Below are 22,340 nucleotides of genomic sequence, written 5' to 3' on the forward strand. Positions count from 1 at the left end.
TTATTATTCCATTGTTAATTAACTTTCAAGTAAACAAATTAAAATTTCATTGACTTCTCGGTCAAAAAATGAAGTTTTTTTTCATGGGTTACATGCATTATTTATTAAAGTTTAAGATCCCAAAAGAAATTTTCACTGCTCGCGATTAGTTTAAACAATATGAATTTATTTATCACCGCGCGCCGGTCGCTGAGCGTTCTCAATACAGTGCACGGCCGATTAGCTCAGGCTCTATTGCAGCTTTGGTCAGTCATAATTGAAAGTAACATTAAAAAATATCATTACTAAACAAATTTTATTTTTTTTTTAACAATATCATGAATAATACAATAAAATAATTTTTTAGTATCAAACTGAAACAGGGAAAACTAACTAATAATTAAATTTAATTATTAATAAATAATAATAAAGTAAAAAAAATGTTGGAAAATCCAAAAGTGCACACCTCAATCGCTCATTTTATTTTTAATTACTACTTTTATTATATAATATTAATGTTTTTTTTTTTTATTATGAACTTTTATTCAACTTAAAAATTATCAATTTGATTTTTTTATTTCTTATTTTCAGTTTAATATTTTTTTACTAACATTTTTTTTTAAATATCCCGCCTTTTGTCTTAGATATCGTTTTTTTTTTTCAAACATATTCATACGCTAGTGCTGCCACCATTAGTTGATAAAGAGAAACAATCAAAAAAATAATAACAACAGTAAAAAAATAGCAGCTAAATTTTTTACGAATAATCAATTTTACGTCGTTAATTAATTACAATTATACTAAAAGGATTCAGATAGTAATTTTCATAAGGGTTCTTGTGATAAAAAATACAAAGACAATAAAAAAATAGTTAGGCCGATTAATGGTGTCTATCGAGAGTTATCGTGTTTACGAAGTTTCATACGTAACAATTGACAGCACTGGTTTCTTGAGTTAAAATAATTTATTTTAAACGAATAAAATGATGAATCGACTTAATGTTGGGTTTAAATTGTTCCTTAATAAATTCTCTATATGCCAGTATACAATTTTACCTATCTTGGTAGAATAAAAATAGTGTAGAAAGATTTTTATATGAGTAAAATAGTCGAATAAAAAAAACCGTCCATAAAGCACACCTGCGCTTTCGCGCTTGAGGTGTGCAAAAAAATGTTAAAATAAAAATTTTGAAAAATCGTTTGAGGGATTAATTTTTCATAGTGACTACATACGAAAAAAAAACATAGACTTAATTTTCATGATCAAGTGGAAAATGGGGGGTCCACTTGACGTGATCTTGCTCATCTGCAGTTAGATATTACACACCGATATTTTAATATCATTAGTTTATTAATTGTACAATTAACTATTCATATGCATATATTGTTTTAAATTGAAGTGTTCAGTGAAAGTGTGAAAGTTATTGTAGTTATTAGTCTTTTTATTATATCTGGTATTTTTTTCTTGATTCAAGTTAAGTTGAATGGTGTCGTATCAATCGCAACAGAGTAAGTTAATTATTATTTATTCTGTATTCAATCATAACAGATAGTCAAGTTTGTTCTCATTTCTAATCCTAAATTAATATAAAATTGTTTCCTTTTTAGTGTGGGATTATGCAGTTGATGGATTCCAAAAAAAACATTTTTGCAAAAATTTTATTTTCGGAATATCTTCCAACGCACCGTACCGTTCAAGATCAATTTTTTACAGCTTTTAGATATTGGCAAGCCCCGTCGAATGTATACAGATATTTACATATACGTACGTACACTCGGGCATCATCTTGAAATTAGTCAAAATAGCTTCCTAGGGCCACAAAATAACAAGATCTCTTAGAAATTCGGTTTTCGAAAATCGGACCGAAAAATTTCCAATTTTCATAGCGGGAAGTTATCCCGACTAGAATTTCTTCCTGATTTGCCTGAAGTACCATAAGGACCTTATCAGGTTAATATAAGGTTTGCCTTATTAGGGCATACCTGACAAGTTTCTTGTCAGGACCTCGTCAGGATATCCCTATTCAAAAAAAAGTTATTTGCTATCGGGTCAACCTGACAAGTTCCTGATCAGGACCTCGTCAGGATATCCCTATTCAAAAAAAAGTTATTTGCTATCGGGTCAACCTGACGAGTTCCTGATCAGGACCTCATCAGGATATCCCTATTAAAAAAAAAAGTTATTTGCCATCGGGTCAACCTGACGAATTCCTGACCAGGACCTCGTCAGGATATCCTTATTCAAAAAAAGTTATTTGTCATCAAGTCAACCTGACAAATTCCTGATCAGGACCTCGTCAGGATATTCTTATTCAAAAAAAATTTATTTGCCATCGGGTCAACCTGACGAGTTCCTGATCAGGACCTCATCAGGATATCTTTATTCAAAAAAAAGTTATTTGTAATCGGGTTAACCTGACGAGTTCCTGATCAGGACCTTATCTGGACATCCTTATTCAAAAAATAGTTATCCCATCCCTTTAAATATTTCATTTACAGGCTAAAAATTAAAAAAAGTACAAAAGAATATTATATAAGAATCACGTCGATCATTGTAGCACAGATTTTTTACCTCTTCATCAGTTATTCTTTGACATCATAATGAATATTATATTTACACTTTCAAGATCACTTGTGTATGTAAGCCCAGTGGATAGCATCAAGGACTTTGAATCGAAAGGACGCAGGTTCGAGCCCAGCAGTTATCGGGATTTTTTCATTAATAATAAATATGTTTACTCCCTCTAATTAATGCTCTCAATACAATAGATAACGTTCTCGATCGAATTAAAATTCTCTTATTTTTTTTTTGCAATTAAATATTTTTTAAAAAATAATTACTAATAAGGTAATCCTGAGAAGGATTTGATGAGGATATCCTGGTAAGGACCTGATAAGGCAATCCTGATAAGGACGTGATGAGGATATCCTGGTAAGGTCCTGATAAGGCAATCCCGATGAGGACCTTATGGGTCTTAAGCGTTACATCCATATCAGGATACCCTGATCGGGACCTTATTTAAAATAAGGTTAACCCGATAAGGACCCCGTCAGGCCCTTATGAAAAATTCTAGTCGGGTAAAAAAAAATTTTATTAAAGTGTAATGACAGCTATTCAAGCATGGAATTGAGTATCATTCTAGCCCTGATTCCCATGCTAGATAGCGATTTTTACCATTTTACTTTTGTTTCAATGTAAAATATCCATAGTTACGTGTATAATAATAAATCGTTGTATATAATTATACACAATAATTACATCAGACAATTTATATATATATATATATATATATATATATATATATATATATATATATATATATATATATAGATATATATATTTCTTACTCGAAATCACAATTAAAAACTCTACAAAATTATAAGGCTACGGAATTTTCCAACAACTCTACATTGGAGTAACCAACATTCAATTTCGGCAGACAAAAAATAGACAATCATTCCCAAATTATTTATACTTCTTTGACCAATAGAAATCACGATTGATTGCCAGTGTAGACGAAGCATTTGGCCTAGGGCATTTATATTCAATCAACAACATTATATTTTTAGATATACTTAGTTTTGTTGAACAAAAATAATATTTAGTTATCGACAATACATTTAATAAAATAACAAGTGCAGTAATTGTATAAAATGTACGCGATTAAAAATAAATTGTTACTTATTGTTATCATTGAACTTGTCACAATAAGTCTTACTGCTAAAATAGTGCCTTTATTGGAATTTTCTGCTGGTGACATAATTAATATAAATTATTTTAAAAAATCGTCAACTCAAACAATTGGGAATATATTCGATGGTTATAGAGAAGAAGAATTTACCAAAACTGACTATTTTACTGGTGAACATTATACCAATATAAAAAAAAAATCATGTTTATCTCTTGAATCTATATCATCCTATTATCATCCAGAAGTCATCATTGATGATACCGAACACGATCCTACAAAAATATTTAACGATAGACTTGAATATAATTCCTTTGGCATTAGCCAAAATTATATTGATAATAAATATCTGTATGGTATTGTTAAAATATGTAAAGCCGAGAGAACTCAAAATGTAAACATTCGAGTGATTGACAGAAGTGATTTTCCAAATATTAATATACGCATGAATTACAAACTATTACTTGGTGAAACAGCAGTTTTACGATTAAAAGGAAATAATGGAACCCATTTCGTATCGTCCATCACTACCGGAGAGTGTCTGCTCCAAGTACGAAATTGCTGAAATTTCATTTTTAAATAGTATATTTCGTGAGATACAATAAAATGAGACGATTTCAGACAAGGGTGCAGTTGAATGTTCGAGCCGAAGGCAAGGTCCAACATCATCGTTGTCTCAAATCGTATTTTTATTCCGTACCACGTACTATGCAAGCTGAAAATCATTGAGTAAAAATAACCCATAAAGTTTGGTACTGTAACGACACCTAGCCAGACGCTAAATTTTCACAATGTTGTTAATAGAAATTGAACTTCATTTACATGCCATCAAGAAGTATATTTTACAATGCATATGGGAAAAATTTAGATATTAACCGATCGTCCTCATAATATCTCGTATAGCGAGGTTTGGGCGGAAACGCTATTAAGCACAATAGTTTTCCCCGACAGCACCGAGCTAGTCTTATAACAAGGTCCGACGATATAAACACCCGGACATCATCTTGAAATTAATCAGAATTAACAGCTTCCTAGAACTTCCCTTTTTTGAAAATTTTCAATTTTATTAGCGGGAAGTTGAAATTTTGTGTACTTAAAACTTATTGATAAATTGTAATGAACATTATTTATCTAAATTAGTAATTATAGTGAAAAATTAAAAAGTTTTAGAGGTTTCCCGAGAAAAAATGATCTTGCCTAATTATTGGCAGGGAGCGCGACGAAAACGACATCTGATGGCTACAAAAAATCATGCTCGAGAATTATAAAAGATATATAAAATCAGTGTAAAAAATAAAAATTCGTTATAAAATCAAAATATAAAAATTTATAATGATATAAATAAAAAAGTGCAATTGTATTTTTGATAGAGAAAATTAAATTTAATATATTTCGATAAAAAAATTAAGTCTAAAAAAATTTTAATAAACAATAAACACTATTATTTTAGAATAGAATAAGGATAACCGATAAAATCAAAACAAATAATATATGACAACTACAATGATAATGGTTTAAAAAATAGTAGAATAGTCAATTGAGTTTTTTAACAAAATTGAAGAAAATAATTTTATTTTAATTCATGATAATTTGCTTGTAAATCGTAATTAAAAAAACATAATGTTTTATTAACCTTCCGTTACACGCGCTTTCTCTAGTGTCTCACTCATATTCACGCCAACTCTATTAGCTTAAGTAGTGTTGTACAGGGAATCACCGTATAGCGCGAGTAACGAAGGGTTAAAAAATAATTTTTAGGCAATGATAAAAATCATTATCCAAACCGGATTTGAATCAATAAATTATAAAATATTGTTTTATCCTCAAACGATGAGCAAAGGCAAACATTAACGACACAATAACTATTATGAACTATTTTTAAACTTAATTTTCACGTGTTTATATTCAAAGAGAGCATGATTTAACGAAATTGTATCCACAGCGAGCACTGCGATCGTTTCAGTTGTCCCCACCATATACTAGGCTCCCTGCCAATATATAATTATGTATGATTATATATGAAATTATATATAATCATATATGAATTTATGTATGATTATATATAATCATATCTACCTCCATATATAATTATGCATGACGTTATATATAATTTGATCTGATCATGTCTGACCAATTCATTATGTCTTGAACTATGTATAAAGCTATATATAGGTCTATATATAATTAGATCTGATCAGACCTGAATTATATCTGCCTATGTGTGATCATATATAGGCTTATATATAATTATATATGAGTTAATACATGACTAGATCTGATCAAATCTGACATATAAACCCATATATAATCAGATATAGGTCTATACATAATTAGATCTGATCTCGACTTGAATAGGGGGACCTCGAATTAAAATAGTAGTGAACGGATAGTAATTTTTTTTTTTTTTTATTTAAATTTAATTGACATTTATATTGATAAAGACAATAAATCCGAATCAAATTACTTAATTTATAATTTACAGATATTCTAAAAATGATTATATTCGTTCATGCATGATTATATATAATCAGATCTGGCCAATTTTTGGATCTGATCATATATAAGTGGTTATATATAATTATATATAATTAGGCAAAATCATTTTTTCCTTGTCACAATAATAATTATAGTGCAGCATAATAATTTTTGACGAAAAATTTCCTGTTTTAAGTCTGGTCAGCAGCATAATAAAAATTCGAAGATTTCTTAAGGTGGTTTGGTAACTCACGCCGTTTTTCATGCCGATTTCAGGGTCTTTTTTTAAAGAAAGAACAGATAAAGAGTTTTGAATTTTGAAAAATCATTTTATTTACATCTTTAAGTCACAAGAAAAAATAATTTTGAAGAAATTAAGTTTTGTTTTATTATTATTGTGAATGTTATTATTATCACTAAAAGTTAGCGCCTCAAACAAAGCACGTGGATGGCCCGGGTCATTTTGACTCTAAATCCTAGACTCAAATTTTTTCATTTGTTCTTCCTAAAAAACGACCTCTCAAAATAGGCATGAAAAAAGATGCGCACACGGCTAAGTCATGTACCGCACAGTAATCCGTATGGTGCTGCACCACAACCGAGCATTTTCTACCAGGACCGTTCTGAGTCAGGTGCAAATCAGTAACTAGTAAGGTTTCAATCTTACGGTATGGAATAGAATCCACACGGAATGGTGTAAATTAGGACTTCCTACCTTCCCCTGTAGCGTGTAAACTATTTTCTATCCGATCTATGCCCGAAAATTGAAATTGTTGCCTTTGTTACGAGCAAAAATGACGAATGCGCGAATTGTAATCATTTGAATTCTCATGATAGATAAGTGCGATTTCTCATCGCTGAATAGGACGAGAATGTGAACTTTCAGTGCAGAACAATTATAAATACTTTCGCAAACGAACTCTACATTTATACAACTTTCATTTCAGGTTTATGTCAACGAAGCAGGAAAATGTAGTTTAACAGAAAAAATCCAGAAGAAAAAAAATTCCGACGATTTTTTCGAAACCTCATTACATAGAAGCCACGTAAAAGCAGCCAGTAATAAGCGCAATCTTGAAAATATAGTCAATGAAGATTTGAATAATTCTGGGAAATCACTTTTCGATTTAAGTAATGATCCAATGGCTTACTCTAGTATTCTCAATCTTTTGATTCAAAACGCTGTTGTTCGTGTTAAATTACATTCACTACCTGAATTACCAGAACCACTAATCAGATCAGTAGAGAATCCAATTACTCATGAAACTCAATTGAAATATTTAAAACCTGGTGATATTATCAATGCTTTCGATTTAAAAGCTATTAATTCATCTATTGCGTTCGATAATATCTTAGTCGACGTATACGATGAAACAATTGACAGATCTACGACATTAGATTATACTAATTGTTTCGACTACATCGAAAATGACGCAGTAAAACTTGATTTCGTTACTTATCAAACGTACCCTCATTATCCTGCAGATTTTTACTATAAATTTAGCCTTTTTGAAGAAATAGTTAAACGCAAACACTACGGAATTGATCGCAAATATTTAAATAATAATTACAAATGTATGATGATTACTATTTGCTCTGAAATTGAAAGACGAAAATTAATTATTCCGTCTGTTCGTGTCATTAATTTGGGCGAACAGAACATTAGGTATTCAAGTATTTTTAATGGTAAAAATATCGTCCTACGCTATAGAATAGATGAAGAAACGCACTATGTTGCTCGGACAGAAAAAGGCAATTGCTTGTTCCAGGTGATTTGAAAAAATGATTATTTTGCAAAATTATATTTTTATTCAAAAATAATTTTTTTTTTTGTTATTTAAGGCATTGGTGTTTCCAAATGATGGTGTAAACCGTGAATATAATACACTAAATTTATATCCTTTATACACCGGCAAAATAATATCAGCAACTGACGATCCTGTCTTTGAAAAAGGAGCAGAAAGTTTTGTCAGAAATCTGACAGGAATTCACTCAAAAACTCTCATGGGTGTCATAAATGATCCTGAAACGAAAGCATCTTTTTTCTCACAATTCGTTTTTAATAACCATAATATTACTCTCATAAATATTTATCTAGACAATTTGTATTAAATTTATCAATTGTTCATACTATTAAGTCATTTCATTATATTTTGCCTATGCTTACGTCAATGATTTTTTTTTAGATATTAAGAGGTTTTTACACTGTAAAAAATCCGGAGTGAATTCGGATTGAAATTAAATCCGAATTCACTCCGCATTCACTCCACCACTCGGAGTTCCGGAGTTTTAAAAAAAATCACTCCGCATGCGGAGTGAATTGGAAGTTTTTTTTTAGCGAAGTGATCTCGGAGTGACGCGGATTTTATTTCACTCCCAATTCACTCCGGTCCGGAGTTTTAATACTTAAATAAATTTATATTAAACTGCTAAACAATGTGTGTGTGTATGCGAGTGTGTGTTTGCGTGCATGTGTGTATTCGGGTGTGTGCAGGTGTTTGTGTGCGTGTGTGCAAATGTGTGTGTGTGTGCAAATGTGTGCAAATGTGCAAATGTGTGTGTGTGTGCAAATGTGTGCGTGCGTGTGTGTGCGAGTGCGCGTGTGTGTCTAAATATGTGTGTGCATATGTGTGTGCGTATCAGCTGATCAATTATGTAATACGCGAGTTTTTACTTCGATTTTATTGAGTGGAGTTATTTTTTATTAATAATATTTACAAAACTCCGCTCCGGAGTGAATTTCACTCCGGAGTGATTAAATTAATAAAAAATTATCAACTCCGCGAAAACTCCCCTGCGGCGTGAATTTCACTCCGAGGGGAGTGAATAATTAAAAATTCATTCACTCCGCATTCACTCCGGATTTAATCCGCATTCACTCCGCGAATTTTTTACAGTGTATCAAGTTTTATATTCAATATGGGGCATTCCATTCCAAATCACTGAGGTTTTGACCCGACCCCCTTCGATTTCGCTGAAACTTTTTTATCCTACCAGACATTTTTCGAAATTTTTTCAGATCTTTTTACCCAACCCAAAAAAAGTTACGAATTTTTGAAAAAAACCGCACTTTTTTTTAAATTGCTATAACTTTCTCACAAATAAATCTTTTGGCAAATTTTTTTTTAAAATTTGTGTTTTTAAATATAGTTTTCAGAAAAAAATACAAAAAATTTTTCGGAAGTCACGATATATGAAATAATTCAGTTTTTTCAATAAAACCGTCATTTTTTCGAAGTCCGAAACCTTCGATTCTCAATTTTTTTGTCTCAACAAAAACTTCAACCAAGACAGTATCTAACCCCGCTATTCCCATTTTGTGCCGACTTTCCTTTATATTTTTTTTTTTTCGATTGAAAATAAAAAAATTTCTAAATTTGGCTTATTTTTTATGACTTTGCGCTGAAGTTTTTTTGGATTGTTTTTAAAAGCTCAGAAGTTGAATAAAATTGGACAAAAACAACCGTAAAGTGTATTAGGGGCAAGAATTGATTTTTTCGGAAGAAAATTCCTAATTTTTAAATATAGTGAAACCTAAACCTACAATTAACCTTCTCAATAAGACAATTTATAGATAAACTCAGAAAAATATCGATAGCCCGAACTGAGAATCGAACCTAGACCATGTCGGTATCGCGCCGAGTGCTCTACCAGTTGAGATATCCGGTACTATACTATATTCCGTTTCATTTGATCTAAAATTGTCTATAAGGCTCTGTAATTAAACTTCTCTACGTAAGGAGTCAGATTTCTTAAACCAACTAGTTGCTATTGCTAGAAACAAAAATCTGTTAAAAACTAGATTTTCGAAAATCGGACCGAAACCAATAACTTCCCGAATATTCGAAAATTTCCAGTTTTCTTGGTAGGAAGTTCAAAAACATTTTGATAATATGCCAAAATAATCATATAATAATCTTCAAAAAAATAATTTCACCCCCACAAGTTGCATTGTGTATCATAAAAGCAATTTTTATAACAAACCTTCCGTTACGTTTTTGCTGATAGGTTATCTGGAAGCAATACGTATAAAATTGAATATTCCCTGAGCAGAAATAAGTGCAGCTGCGCATCTAAACAATGGCCTGAATTGGGTACACAAGTGATTGATCGACAAATTAATACAAACGACACATTATTAATTAAATTTATTTAAATACAAAAAATACATTACATCGTACAACTAGTCTCTTACAATTACCGACAATAATTAACAATATAAAGACCTATCGGAATGGATTTACTTAAAATAATTACTTAGTTTCTCACCAAATAAAAAACTTTTAAACCTTCTGTTGAGTAATAATTAATGATCTATAACAACCGATAAATCCGTGGAAGAAATATCATCTAAAATGATCACAATTCAAGATGACCACATGTAGAAATAAGTTTTTTGCCAGTGCGGCAAGTACTTGGCAACGGGATCAGTAATAAATCTAGCAAATGGCACAGTATTGCTCATCGAACTTAACAATGAATTGATCTTATCTTTACTACAGTTATCATAAAATGGCGACCTCAGTATGTATAGCAATAGATTTATTTTACGCTTAATTATCTCCTGCTTCTCATCATTGTTATATTTAACGTTTTTTGATTCCTTGGAAATAATGTAGAGACTGAAGGCATCTAAAGTGAGTGCAGTAGCCCAAGGTAGCCAGTTCTTGTTTCCTTTGACCATCAGTGTCGTCAAATGAATCAGGGGTTTCATGATATAGAGTGTCTATAACGTTTTATTAATTAAAATAATTGTTTATTTTGATTGGAAAGGTCTAAGGACCAAAATTACCTCAGATATCATTAGATTTTCAAGTGAGCCCGGGTTGGGAGAGTCGACGTTATACTCATCGCCGTACAAAGGCGTCAATTTTGACCACTGACCGGTTTCTAGAGGTCCCGGATAATGGACGCTTCGTACTACAGCTCCAGTACGTTTCAATTGGTAGCCTTCTTTAGGTATATGCTCATTGCGTATAATTTTATTTAGCTTCTCGCGATTCAGAGGTGGGATTGCCGGATTTTGAACTATACGCTCTTTATTTTTGTGGACGAGAAGAAGTCTTAATATTGCTCTAGAGAAAATAATTTTAATTAATGACCATACGGAGAAAAAAATATCATGATGAGCACAATACAGTTTCTGATTGTCACGATATTCGTTCAAATATTTGGAGGTTAGTGCGAGTAGCGATACGTATAGTTCTGACAGCGATTTGGATTGTGAATGGGACTAGAATGGATCGCGACGGTTCCACTCGCTAATTCTTGTAAGAAAATTCCTGTATAGATCATGTAAGAAACCCTGTAAGTAAATGGAGCGGTATTTATATCGGATCTTTAAGGATCCTTGCAGGAAACCTATCAGATTCTTACAGAAATTATATGTTCCTCGAGTAAGAATGTTGTATTCAGATGAAGCTGATGCTAGCGGCCGTAATAAGTAGCGGTCAGCAATTGTTTACCTGGCCGCTACTGATTACCGCCACTAGCTGCAGCTTCATTGTATTCAGAAGTTTTGAAAATGGTGTTAACAAAAATTTATCGGCACTATATTGATCTTTCTTAAGGTTTTACACATGATTTTATACATAATAATCCTTACAAAAATCCTACATTCTAGAGATCTTCTATAAAATCTTACAGAGCTCTACATAATTATTACATCGGTCACTTTCTCGAGCGAATGTCTATTACACAGTTCCCGATGATTCCGATCCCAAATATCCAAATTCTCATTTAACGAATTCCCAAAGATACAGATAATCAATCACCCAGATCACGATGACACAGATTGACTTTCTAACTTATCGAACGTAAATCATAAATAAAAAAAAAAATATTGAATCCAAGAATTTCGAAGCATTTTTATAGGATTTCTATAGAAATGCTATAGAAAGTCTATAGCAAATTAAGACTTGTCACCGTCTAAGAAAATCCATAGAAAAACCACTGAAAATCTATACACAGAAAAAAAAAATTATCGACTGAAAGTAAGTATTCTTGATTCAAGAAATTTTTTTTGAAAATCTCAATTTTCTCGGATAAAGTAGAAACTTTCTCTGACCAAGACGAATTCTCTTGACTCAAGAAAATCTTGATTTGATTCCCAAAAACTTTTGTCTTCCAAAGTATCTTCTTGACTCAAAAACACTTTTTTCCTGTGTAGAAAATCATGATTTGTTAGCGTCTATGAAAATCTATAAAAGAACCTCGATCTCAACTTGTGATTTGCGATTTGCGGTCGACAAGTAAGAAAGTCAATTATATTTCTCACTTATAAGGTTTTACATGATTATAATTTTATATTTATGTGATTCTTACATGGATTTTTAGAGTCCTAGCTCAAGCACACAAGATTCATGTACAAAACCTACAAGACCCCTACGTCATCATTTATATTTCTCGTGAGAATGTACACGGAGAGAAAAATATCGCCAGATTAAGTATACGTATCGCTATTCTGGCTATACGTTGTAGAGTCATTTTACTTAACGATACGCCGTATAGCCAATTCAGCTATACAGAGTATCCTCACAGTGGATCGTCAAAATGACGATCCGTATCCTTATTTTAGGCATTTTATGAATCGCTGACATGACTATTGCGCAAACTCTGTATTTAGGCATCCGGCAACCGAGAACGATGATACGTATAGCCAATTTAGCTATACGGATCCTCACGCTGGCGATACAGATACCTACATCAACGAAACTACATATCGTTACAAAGGCTATTCGTCGTATTGTTAAATTAAATAAACGAATACTTAACCTAACCCAAATACGTATCTTTATTTTAACGATACTATAGATTATTAAATTAATATGAGAGTATTTCTAAATTAGGTATACGAATCGTTATTCTGACGATACGTCATTTGAGGATACATTGGATAGTCATTCTGGCGATATTTTTCTCTCCGTGTACAAGGTCTTATTAAGTTTCGTATTAAATCTTACATAGGAACCTTACAAGAATTAGCGGGCGGGGTAGCTCTCCAGATTTCTCCTTTTATAATACGCTCATCAAGATCAGTTAGATCGTCCCTATCACGATATTTTTTCTCCATACAAAGGGTAAGTAAGGAAACTCATAGGAAAAGAGGCGTGTTTTTTTATTTTCACTAGAGGAAGGTCGGAAGAAAAACCTATTTGTGTAAAATGATTATTTTTTTTTTGAGGTATGATAAAAATACAAGTTATCGACACTTTAGGAACTATGCTTGAGGTTTCAATTTTCTTACCATAGTTACTCTCTAAGAATTTAATAGTATATTATCATAAAATCACACCCCAATCAAAAAAATCCAGTGCATGGGAACCCATAGGAATCCATATAGGAAAGTATGGATTTATGTAAGAATCCACAGGAATTAACATAGGAGTGTATGGATTAATAAAGGAATCCATGTAGTAAACCATCTGTATCTGGACTTTCATATAGGAAGATGTAAGTACCTGAATTCTTATATAGGAACCGCATAGGAAACTGGGTACCTGGATTCCCATATAGAAACTTGGATATATAGATTTCATTGTGAGAAATTCATATAGGAATTTTAAATAATTACTGTGTTCAAACTTTAAAGATTTTCACAGTAAATGTATTTAATTATCAATGCTTATTTACTAGGTAACCTCAAATTTTCGATTATTGAAAATTTGGTCATTAAACAAAAATACATACGGTGAAAATATTGGCCGTATAAAAAAATTTTCAGAATAAAAATTGTAGGAAATTTTATTCTCTAGAGAAAATGTCTTCTATGATTTTTTTATACGACCAATATTTTCACCGTAATGTCAAAATTAAGATTTCATAATTAACCAAAATTTGAATAATTTATTATGAATCTAAATTTTGGAATAACGGTGAAAATATTGGCCGTATAAAAAAATCACAAGAGACATTTATTTAATAAAAATAAATTTCCTGCAACTTTTGTTTCAAAAGTTTTTTTATAAGACCAATATTTTCGCCGCAATATTAAACATTTGAACCAATCATTTCGAAGTTAAGGCAAAAATCTTGTCCCTACTTACAATATACAGGGTGATCCAGAATTACTTTCACAGCGAGAAAATTTAGATAGAGGAGGTGATTCTAAGCATGAAGTTCATTTGCCACTTTTGAAAACTTTGAGTAGTTTTTGAGTTATTCAACATTTTAATTGAACAATCATATGTGAGAACTGGAATTTGAAAAAAAGTGAAAAAGAATAAATATTAAGTTTGGCAACGACGCAATTGTTAACTTCAAGTCATACATAAATTTTTTATTTAAAAAAGTTCGAATTCTGCAAAAGTTTGAAGAACGAAAACAAAACACGCAATTGCATATACTTTTATCATACGTTATGATTACTTTGGCAAAAATAGACTCATCGGGACGATAAAATTCAAAACTAAAAATAAAAATAATTAAAGTCTGAAAATAAGACCAAGTTAACGGCATAACTCAATACAAAAAAAATAAGACAAAATTGAAGCCTTATAAGTCAAAATCAAAGACAAAATTCGAGGTTGAGAATAAGACAAATTTCATGAGCAGAAATAAGATAAAAATCAGAACTTAAAATAAGACGAAATTCTATGCAAAAAGTAAGACGAAATTCAAGACAAATAGTAAGACAAAATTCAAGACAAACAGTAAGACAAAATTCAAGACAAACAGTAAGATAAAATTCAAGACAAAAAGTAAGACAACATTCAAGACAAAAAGTAAGACAAAATTCAAGACAAACAGTAAGACAAAATTCAAGACAAAAAGTAAGACAACATTCAATACAAGAACTAAGACAAAAAATAAAACAAAATTTAAGCCAAAATTCAAGACAAAAAGTAAGACGGAATTCAAGACAAAAAGTAAGACAACATTCAAGACAAAGTTTAAGCCGAAATTCAAGAAAAAAAGTAAGACAAAATTAAAGACAAGAAAGTGAAGAAAACTCACCAATGAAAATAAAAAAAATTGAAAACTGACAATGACCAAATGTGACACTGGATATAAGATCAAATTTAAGACAAAACTATCACAAAATTCAAGATATAAAGTAAAATACATTACCACTACGAATAAGACGAAATTCAAGACTGACAATAATTTAAATTCCAAGACTGAAAATAAGACAATATTTAAGACAAAATGTAAACAAAAAAAAAACGTCCCGACAAGTCTGTTTTTGCCAAAGTAATAGAATTTTGAAATTAAAAGAAAAATTTTTTTCAAAAATTCGTAACTTTTTTTATTTAATTGGGTAAGATAATTTTAAAAAATTATGAGAAACGCTTTTAGTGAGTTAGAAAATAAAAAACAATTATCCGCGAAATCAGAAGGGGTTGGTTTCAAAAGTGATCGATTTAGCGTGAAATGCCCCAAAAACATAATTGTGCTTTAATTGTCCATGGTCCTGACTCTAATGATGAAAGCATAATTATTATTCACAATTTTCAGTAATTAAATTTTAAAAATGTATGATAAGAGTATATTTGAGGTTGCGATTGCGTGTTTTGTTTTCGTTCTTCAAACGTTTGCAGGATTCAAACTTTTTGAAATAAAAAATTTATGTATAACTTGAAGTTAACAATTGCGTCGTTGCCAAACTTAATATTTATTCTTTTTCACTTTTTTTCAAATTCCAGTTCTCACATATGATTGGTCAATTAAAATGTTGAATAACTCAAAAACTACTCAAAATTTTCAAAAGTGGCAAAGGAACTTCATGCTTAGAATCACCTCCTCTATCTAAATTTTCTCGCTGTGAAAGTAATTCTGGATCAGCCTGTATAATAAATAAAAAATAAGTAACTTACTTAACAGATTGTATAATAAATATAATAACCCATTTTCCATAATCTCCCCATATTTTTTTAGCGGTGACTTCAAACAATGCCTCAGTATATTCAATAATTGTCAACCATATTCTTATTTGAGATTTAAATTGCGGCAATTGTAAATGTTTGTACTTAATACTGTATATCAAACGATCATTCAATAATATCAATAAATTTGGCATTGAATAAATAAACTCACTAGCAAGTGATGAGTTTGAAAAACGTCCTAAAAAAAATTATAAATTTATAAAATAAATAAAGTATCTAATTAATAAATAAGTTAATGAATAAACGAACCTGCTGTAAAATATGACAAACATCTTATTGTACTTTCAATGTCACCAATTACTTGTGGCTTTGTTGATATCCATTGTTTATAAATATTCAAATATGAAGAATTAATTGGTACCGATTGACCGACCATTTTTAAAAATAAAATTCAATTTAAACCAGGAAAGAAAAAAAAGTTTGTCTGTTTATATTTTAAAATAATTTATTTATGTATTTATTATTTATTAGCCATCGATATTTATTATTTTAATTATTCAATTATTTGTGGAGGTTAAAAGTCAGGTGATGTTTTTTTTTCTAATAAAAAATACAGAATGTGAGTGTTTACATGTAACAGAAATCGATGGGTGCGTTCTTTAGAAAGAAATTTTAGTTCGTACGCATGCGCATTCAGACGCGCGTGGTTAATTTTTTCGCGCGGGATTTCCCGAATTCAAACTTAACAAAATTTTTGTTTTAATAAAAAGAAAAATAAAATAGAAGAGAAAAACTTCTCTCCTGAACTTGAAAACAAAAAGCAAAATGTTTATTTTGACCATTTATTCGATATAAAAAAAACCTATGAATCGAATTTATGGACAAAATTTTATTGTAATTTGAAAATGATCATCTGTAACTAAAATATAACCTCAGCAATAAATTTAAATTTTGTTTGTCTCTAGACTCTTCACATAAATATTAAGTTGGTCCGTTTGAAATGACTATTTTTTTTTATTCCCACTTCAAAATATTGTTTTAGACATTAAAAAAAATTCCCTGCAAGTTTCAGCCCTCAATTTTAATTTTAAGCACACGGAAAAAAACAGAATATTAAAAATTAATAAATAATAGTAAAAAGTGGAATCTGTTATCAATAATTAGTACTATTATGTACTTAATGCAAAGTAGTTTACTAATTTTTGTAGATTCCTAAAAACTACTATCAATTATTTCAAAAAGTAAGTAAATATTATTACTTTTAGGTATATAAATACGTGACTTATTAGTGAAAGTTAATTAATTTATGGCATAATCTATTAAAAAGTAATGATTGGTCAAATTAACAATTGCTATCTTAGATACTGATTTTTCCAGACAAAAATTGCAAAAGTTACTAATTATTATTTTATAAATTCGATATCATTGATCAATTATTAGCTTAAAATATCATTTATTCATCATTATAAATTAATTTACAATATATATAGGGGAGGGTGGGACAGAGCGGCCCCCCTAAAATTTTGACCAAAAAAAAATTTTTTTTTTTTCGACTAATTACTATAAATCCGATATGTTTGCGCATTGTTACCCCTACGCATGACATTTGGGGCAAAATGGACAAGCCCAAAATTTTGAAAAAGTGATTTTTTCATATTTTTATCGTCAAATTAAAAAAAAATGATTATAATTCCACATTTCTAGCCCTACGCATAACACCTGGGGCAAAATGGACCAGCCGAAACTTCCGAAAAAATTATTTTTTCATATTTTTCGGCCGTTTCTTTATGTAAGAGGCAAATTTGGTCACTAAAAATTTATAAAAATTAAATTTTTTTTTTTAGTTGATAAATTTTTGAAATAAAGTAAAATTATAGAATTGATTTTTTTTTTATTAAATAACAATTAGTAATTAAGGTAATCGAGAGTGAACGATTTTTTACGCTTTAAAAAATTTTTTTCGAGTAATATAAAACCAAAAATAGTTGTCAAGAGAAAGAAATACATTCTTAATGATGAAAACAATTTAAAAAAAAAAAAAAACGAAAAAAAAAATTTTTTTTATCACTTTTTGAAGGGAGGCCGCTCTGCCCCACAAAAAAAAAAAAAATTTTTCAGAATTTTGGCAAAATGTCCATAAATTTTTTCGAAATAGGACAAAAGTAAAGTGATCTTATGGTTGAAAGCCACAAAAAATAATAATTGGCTTAGGGGGGCCGCTCTGCCCCACCCTCCCCTAAATCGAATAAGTGATAAATAATAAAATGAAAAATTAGTATACTAGATACTGATTTTTTGCTCATAAAAATACCGAAAATTTTTAACTCTTATTTTATAAATTCTATCCCATTCACTAATAATTAATATAAAATGTTATTCATTCGTCATTATAAATTAATTTATTCTATACATATATCGAATAAGTGGTAAAGAATAAAATGAAAAATTAGTATACTAGATCTTTATATATTAATATGTACGTTTACTAATTTTTTGAATTTTTCTATGTTTATTTGAATAGTAATAACTGTAGATATCAATTTATCGATTCTATTTCATATTAATTTTAATACACGAAATTACAAATTTTGTTCTTCTATGTGTATCAAATTTTAATATAAATAATAGCCATTTTGTAATATATGTAATGATCCTGGTTTGATATTAGTATCGAATATACTAATTTTAAGTCAAAAATAAACTACAAACTATTAAAATTTTGAGCATCATTTTTTTCCGTGTAGCATTAACAAAAAATTTTGTAATCATGAAGCTAAAATTACTTACGGTAGCAAATTTCTTCTTTAAAATATGACGATATTATTATAATAAACATAATTTGTTCTCATAACAAATCGACTTGTCAATTACGACACAAATTCATTTGCTACTATTATAACAAATTGATTTGTTACCGTAAGCTAATAATGTTTGTCATTATAACAAAATCTTTCATTATCCCGTTTTTTGTTATCAGGACGAAATTCGTTTTTTCCGTGTGATCCGATCGGTCAATTGTTATTTCATTCCGTCCCGGAGTCGAAAAATAGCTGACATTTGGTTTTATCAACTTAGATTTAAGTCACCTAAGGTAAGAGCGCCAGTACCCAGCCACTTCATGTTAAATTATATCTATATATATTTTAAACCAATGTTGAAGTATATGACTGGCTGGCTTCTGGTTAGGGGCTGGGTACTGGTGCTCTTACCCTAAGCCAAAACCAAGAAAAATTTGACTTTTATTCCCTAAATGGATACTTTGTAAGTCAAACTAGCCAAAAAATCGGAAAACCGGCTGACCCTGCAGGTTAACCCCGGAAATTCCCGCTTTTTTCGAGCTCTTCGATAAATTTTCTAGGCTGACCTGTAGGGTCAGCTGGTTTCCAATTTTTTCTCTAAATCCCAGCCATGGAAAAATGACGCTGTCTATGTATTTTTGTGATAAGGAGGGCCAGAATTTTTTCTTCAATTTAAAATCAACCAATAATAAATAACGCGTATGAAATTTTTGATATTACGGAAAAAATATTGGTTGTATAAAAAATTTTTTCGAATAAAAGTTGTTCAGAATTTAATTTTTCAAAAAAAATGTCTTATATAATTTTTTCTTAGGACTAAAAAGAAAGCCGTAATTTCAAAATTAAAATTTTCATAATTATCAAAAATTTTAATTATTCATTTTGAAACTTAAATTTCGAATTACGGTGAAAATATTGACCGTATACAAAAATCTAAAGAGACATTTTTTTTAGAAAATTTAATTTCCTATAACTTTTGTTTAAAAACTTTTCTGATAAGACCAATATTTTCGCCGTAATATCAAACATTTGAACGATTAATTTCAAAATCAAGGCAAAAATTTTGTCCGTAGTGATAAGTGACCGTATTTTTTATTCTATGCGGAATAAGCCCTCACAATATCAACGTTTTTAATTTTATATGATGTCTTCTAGTAGAAAAAACTGCAAAACGTCCCAAGAAGAATTTATTTTCTTGACTTATGCCGACGTTGCCAAATTTTCTAAAGCCGATAACACAGAGTACAATTTGCCGATGTCCCTCCTGTCTCTCCTCGTTATTAAAGTAAAGGAAGTAGGAGAAGTAGGGTAACCTCTTTAATACAAGAAGTGGGAGAAAAATAATAATATGAATATGTGCCGCGAAAGTGCGCATGACATCGCGTACATGATAAGTACATATGCACTGACCACTGACAGCTCGCAGTTTCCAGTAGTCAATGTACGACTTACGAATGACGTTAACTTGTATATAAATATGTATCATTTTGCTACCACCGATTCTTTGTACGTTTAATATAATTAACTATAAGTTAAATTTATTATACAGTGACACAAATATAAATAAATATATAACAAAAATATTTATATTTGAGTTTTGTTATCATCAGTAGTGCGTTCAACTTTTAGAAGTATCATAAAATTTTTTTGTTTGTTTTCACTATTTTGTAGTTGTTTTATTTGTTAACAATGTCATCGCCAACGCAAGTGGTGAGTTTTAGTATTTATTTACAAGTGAAATTTTTTTTATTAAATTATTATTAGTAGAATTTAATTAATTCTAATTTTTAAGAAATGAAAAAAAAAATATTGATTATTATTGTTTTTAAAACGGAGTTTTAATTGAAAACTCATTAAGTATTGAGCTTAGGTGAAAATTTGTGAGGACCTTTTTTGTAGGAAATTTAATTTTAAACAAATTTGTATTCATGTATTTTTATCGTATCTTATATATTTTAGCTGGAATTATAGTTTAAAGTATTCGATTTATAAATAAAAAAAAATCACATGAGATTTTTTATTTTAAATTAGAAATTTCGGCAAAATTTTTCAAGAAACGGATAAAAAATATTTTTATACAACTTTTAAGAAAATTTAATTTTGTACTAAAAATATATTGATACTTTTTTTAGTTAATTTAATAGTTTACAAGTAATTTTAATTTAAAAATATCAATTCGTAAATTCGATGACAAAATCGCTTATGAAGTATTTGTAATTTATAATAATGAATTCCGGCGAAACTATGAAAGATACGATGAAAATATTTCAATACTATTTTACAGGAAATTTAATTTTGTAAAAAAAAGTTCCTATGATTTTTTACGTAAACTCAATAGTTTAAGTAGAAGTTTGAATTTTAACGATCATATTTCCGGAGCGAATCATAACAGTCACAAAGGATCTATAGGACCCCGGCGTCTTTAATCGGTTGTAGAAATCAAACTACCCTTGTAGGAAAAAAAATATTGACAACGGGACCAGTCTTGGCACAATACTGGGCTACCGAGGCTCGGCCTCCCAAGGTTGGTCCGAGATCCGACCAACGTTCAAGTGACGAGTCTTGGTTTGCCAGTCTTGGGCCAAGATTCAACCAATACTCAAGTGACAAGCCTTGGTTTGCCAGCCTTGGGACAAGGTTCAGCCAATGCTCAAGTGACAAGCCTTGGTTTGCCAGTCTTGGGACAAAGTTCAGCCAATACTCAAGTAACAAGTCTTGGTTTGCTAATCTTGGGCCAATGTTCAGCCAATACTCAAGTGACAAGCCTTCGTTTGCCAGTCTTGGGACAAGGTTCAGCCAATACTCAAGTGACAAACATTCGTTTGCCAGTCTTGGGACAAGGTTCAGCCAATACTCAAGTGACAAACATTCGTTTGCCAGTCTTGGGACAAGGTTCAGCCATTATACAAGTGACAAGCCTTGGTTTACCAGTCTAAATAACAAATGGTACCTAAAAACCCCTGACTTCTGTGAATAGCGTAACAGCCTAGTGGATAAGACGCTTGCCTAGCAGTTATGAAGGACCAGGTTCGAGACCCAGCAAATGCAAAAAAAAAAATTAGTTTCATCGATCCACCTGGTTTCTCTGTGTACAAATTTATTTCCATATGTTACCATCACGCACATGTCTACTAATATTTTTTTTTTTTAAATTTATTTTTAATAAGCATAGGTGCTTATTTAGCAACAGTCTTGGCACAATACTGGCTCTCGATATTGGGCCAATACTTGGATGCAATCTTGGCACAATACTGGCATTGGTTATTGGGCCAATACTAAGATGCAGTCTTGGCACAACACTGTCACTCAAGCTTGACTGGGTGTTTTCATTTCGATGCTTAGATAGACTTGGGCCAAGCTTGGATTTCAAGCTTTCCCCAGAGTTAATAAGTCTTGCGCCAAGCCTCGGCCAAGCTTGGGCCTATTGTTTCTTCCTATAAGAGTAATCAATATTTATCCAAAAAATTTCATCGAAGTATCATGTAATCATTTTTCAAAAAGCTAGTATCCATTTTTATCATAAATTTTAATTTTGCGATAAAAAAATAGTTACGACTAAAAAATTAAAAAGTGACT

The 22,340-nt window shown here is 30.4% G+C and overlaps 2 protein-coding genes across 3 annotated transcripts in view; one reads left to right on the forward strand and one right to left on the reverse strand.

Moving 5' to 3' along the window:
* Positions 1–10,275: 10,275 nt before the first annotated feature.
* On the reverse strand, positions 10,276–16,572 carry LOC130674790 (peroxisomal membrane protein PEX16). The gene is made up of 4 exons (XM_057480206.1): positions 16,276–16,572; positions 15,958–16,204; positions 10,935–11,217; positions 10,276–10,868 (listed from the first exon to the last, which is right to left on the reverse strand). Exons 1-4 carry the CDS (start codon positions 16,400–16,402, stop codon positions 10,509–10,511), a joined length of 1,017 nt encoding a protein of 338 aa, XP_057336189.1. The 5' UTR covers positions 16,403–16,572; the 3' UTR covers positions 10,276–10,508.
* A 3,602-nt stretch (positions 16,573–20,174) lies between these two features.
* Positions 20,175–22,340, forward strand: part of LOC130674289 (lysoplasmalogenase-like protein TMEM86A) — a 36,042-nt gene continuing 33,876 nt past the window's right edge. Inside the window, exon 1 of one of the 2 annotated variants that reach the window (XM_057479584.1) lies at positions 20,175–20,474. In XM_057479584.1, coding sequence (XP_057335567.1) covers positions 20,454–20,474 — 21 coding nt within the window. In that variant the 5' untranslated portion in view covers positions 20,175–20,453. The remainder of the gene's footprint in view (positions 20,475–22,340) is intronic. The other variant, XM_057479585.1, reaches the window with a different exon arrangement.

This window comes from Microplitis mediator, chromosome 9 (assembly GCF_029852145.1).
Source record: "Microplitis mediator isolate UGA2020A chromosome 9, iyMicMedi2.1, whole genome shotgun sequence".
NCBI classification, from domain to species: Eukaryota; Metazoa; Arthropoda; class Insecta; order Hymenoptera; family Braconidae; genus Microplitis; species Microplitis mediator.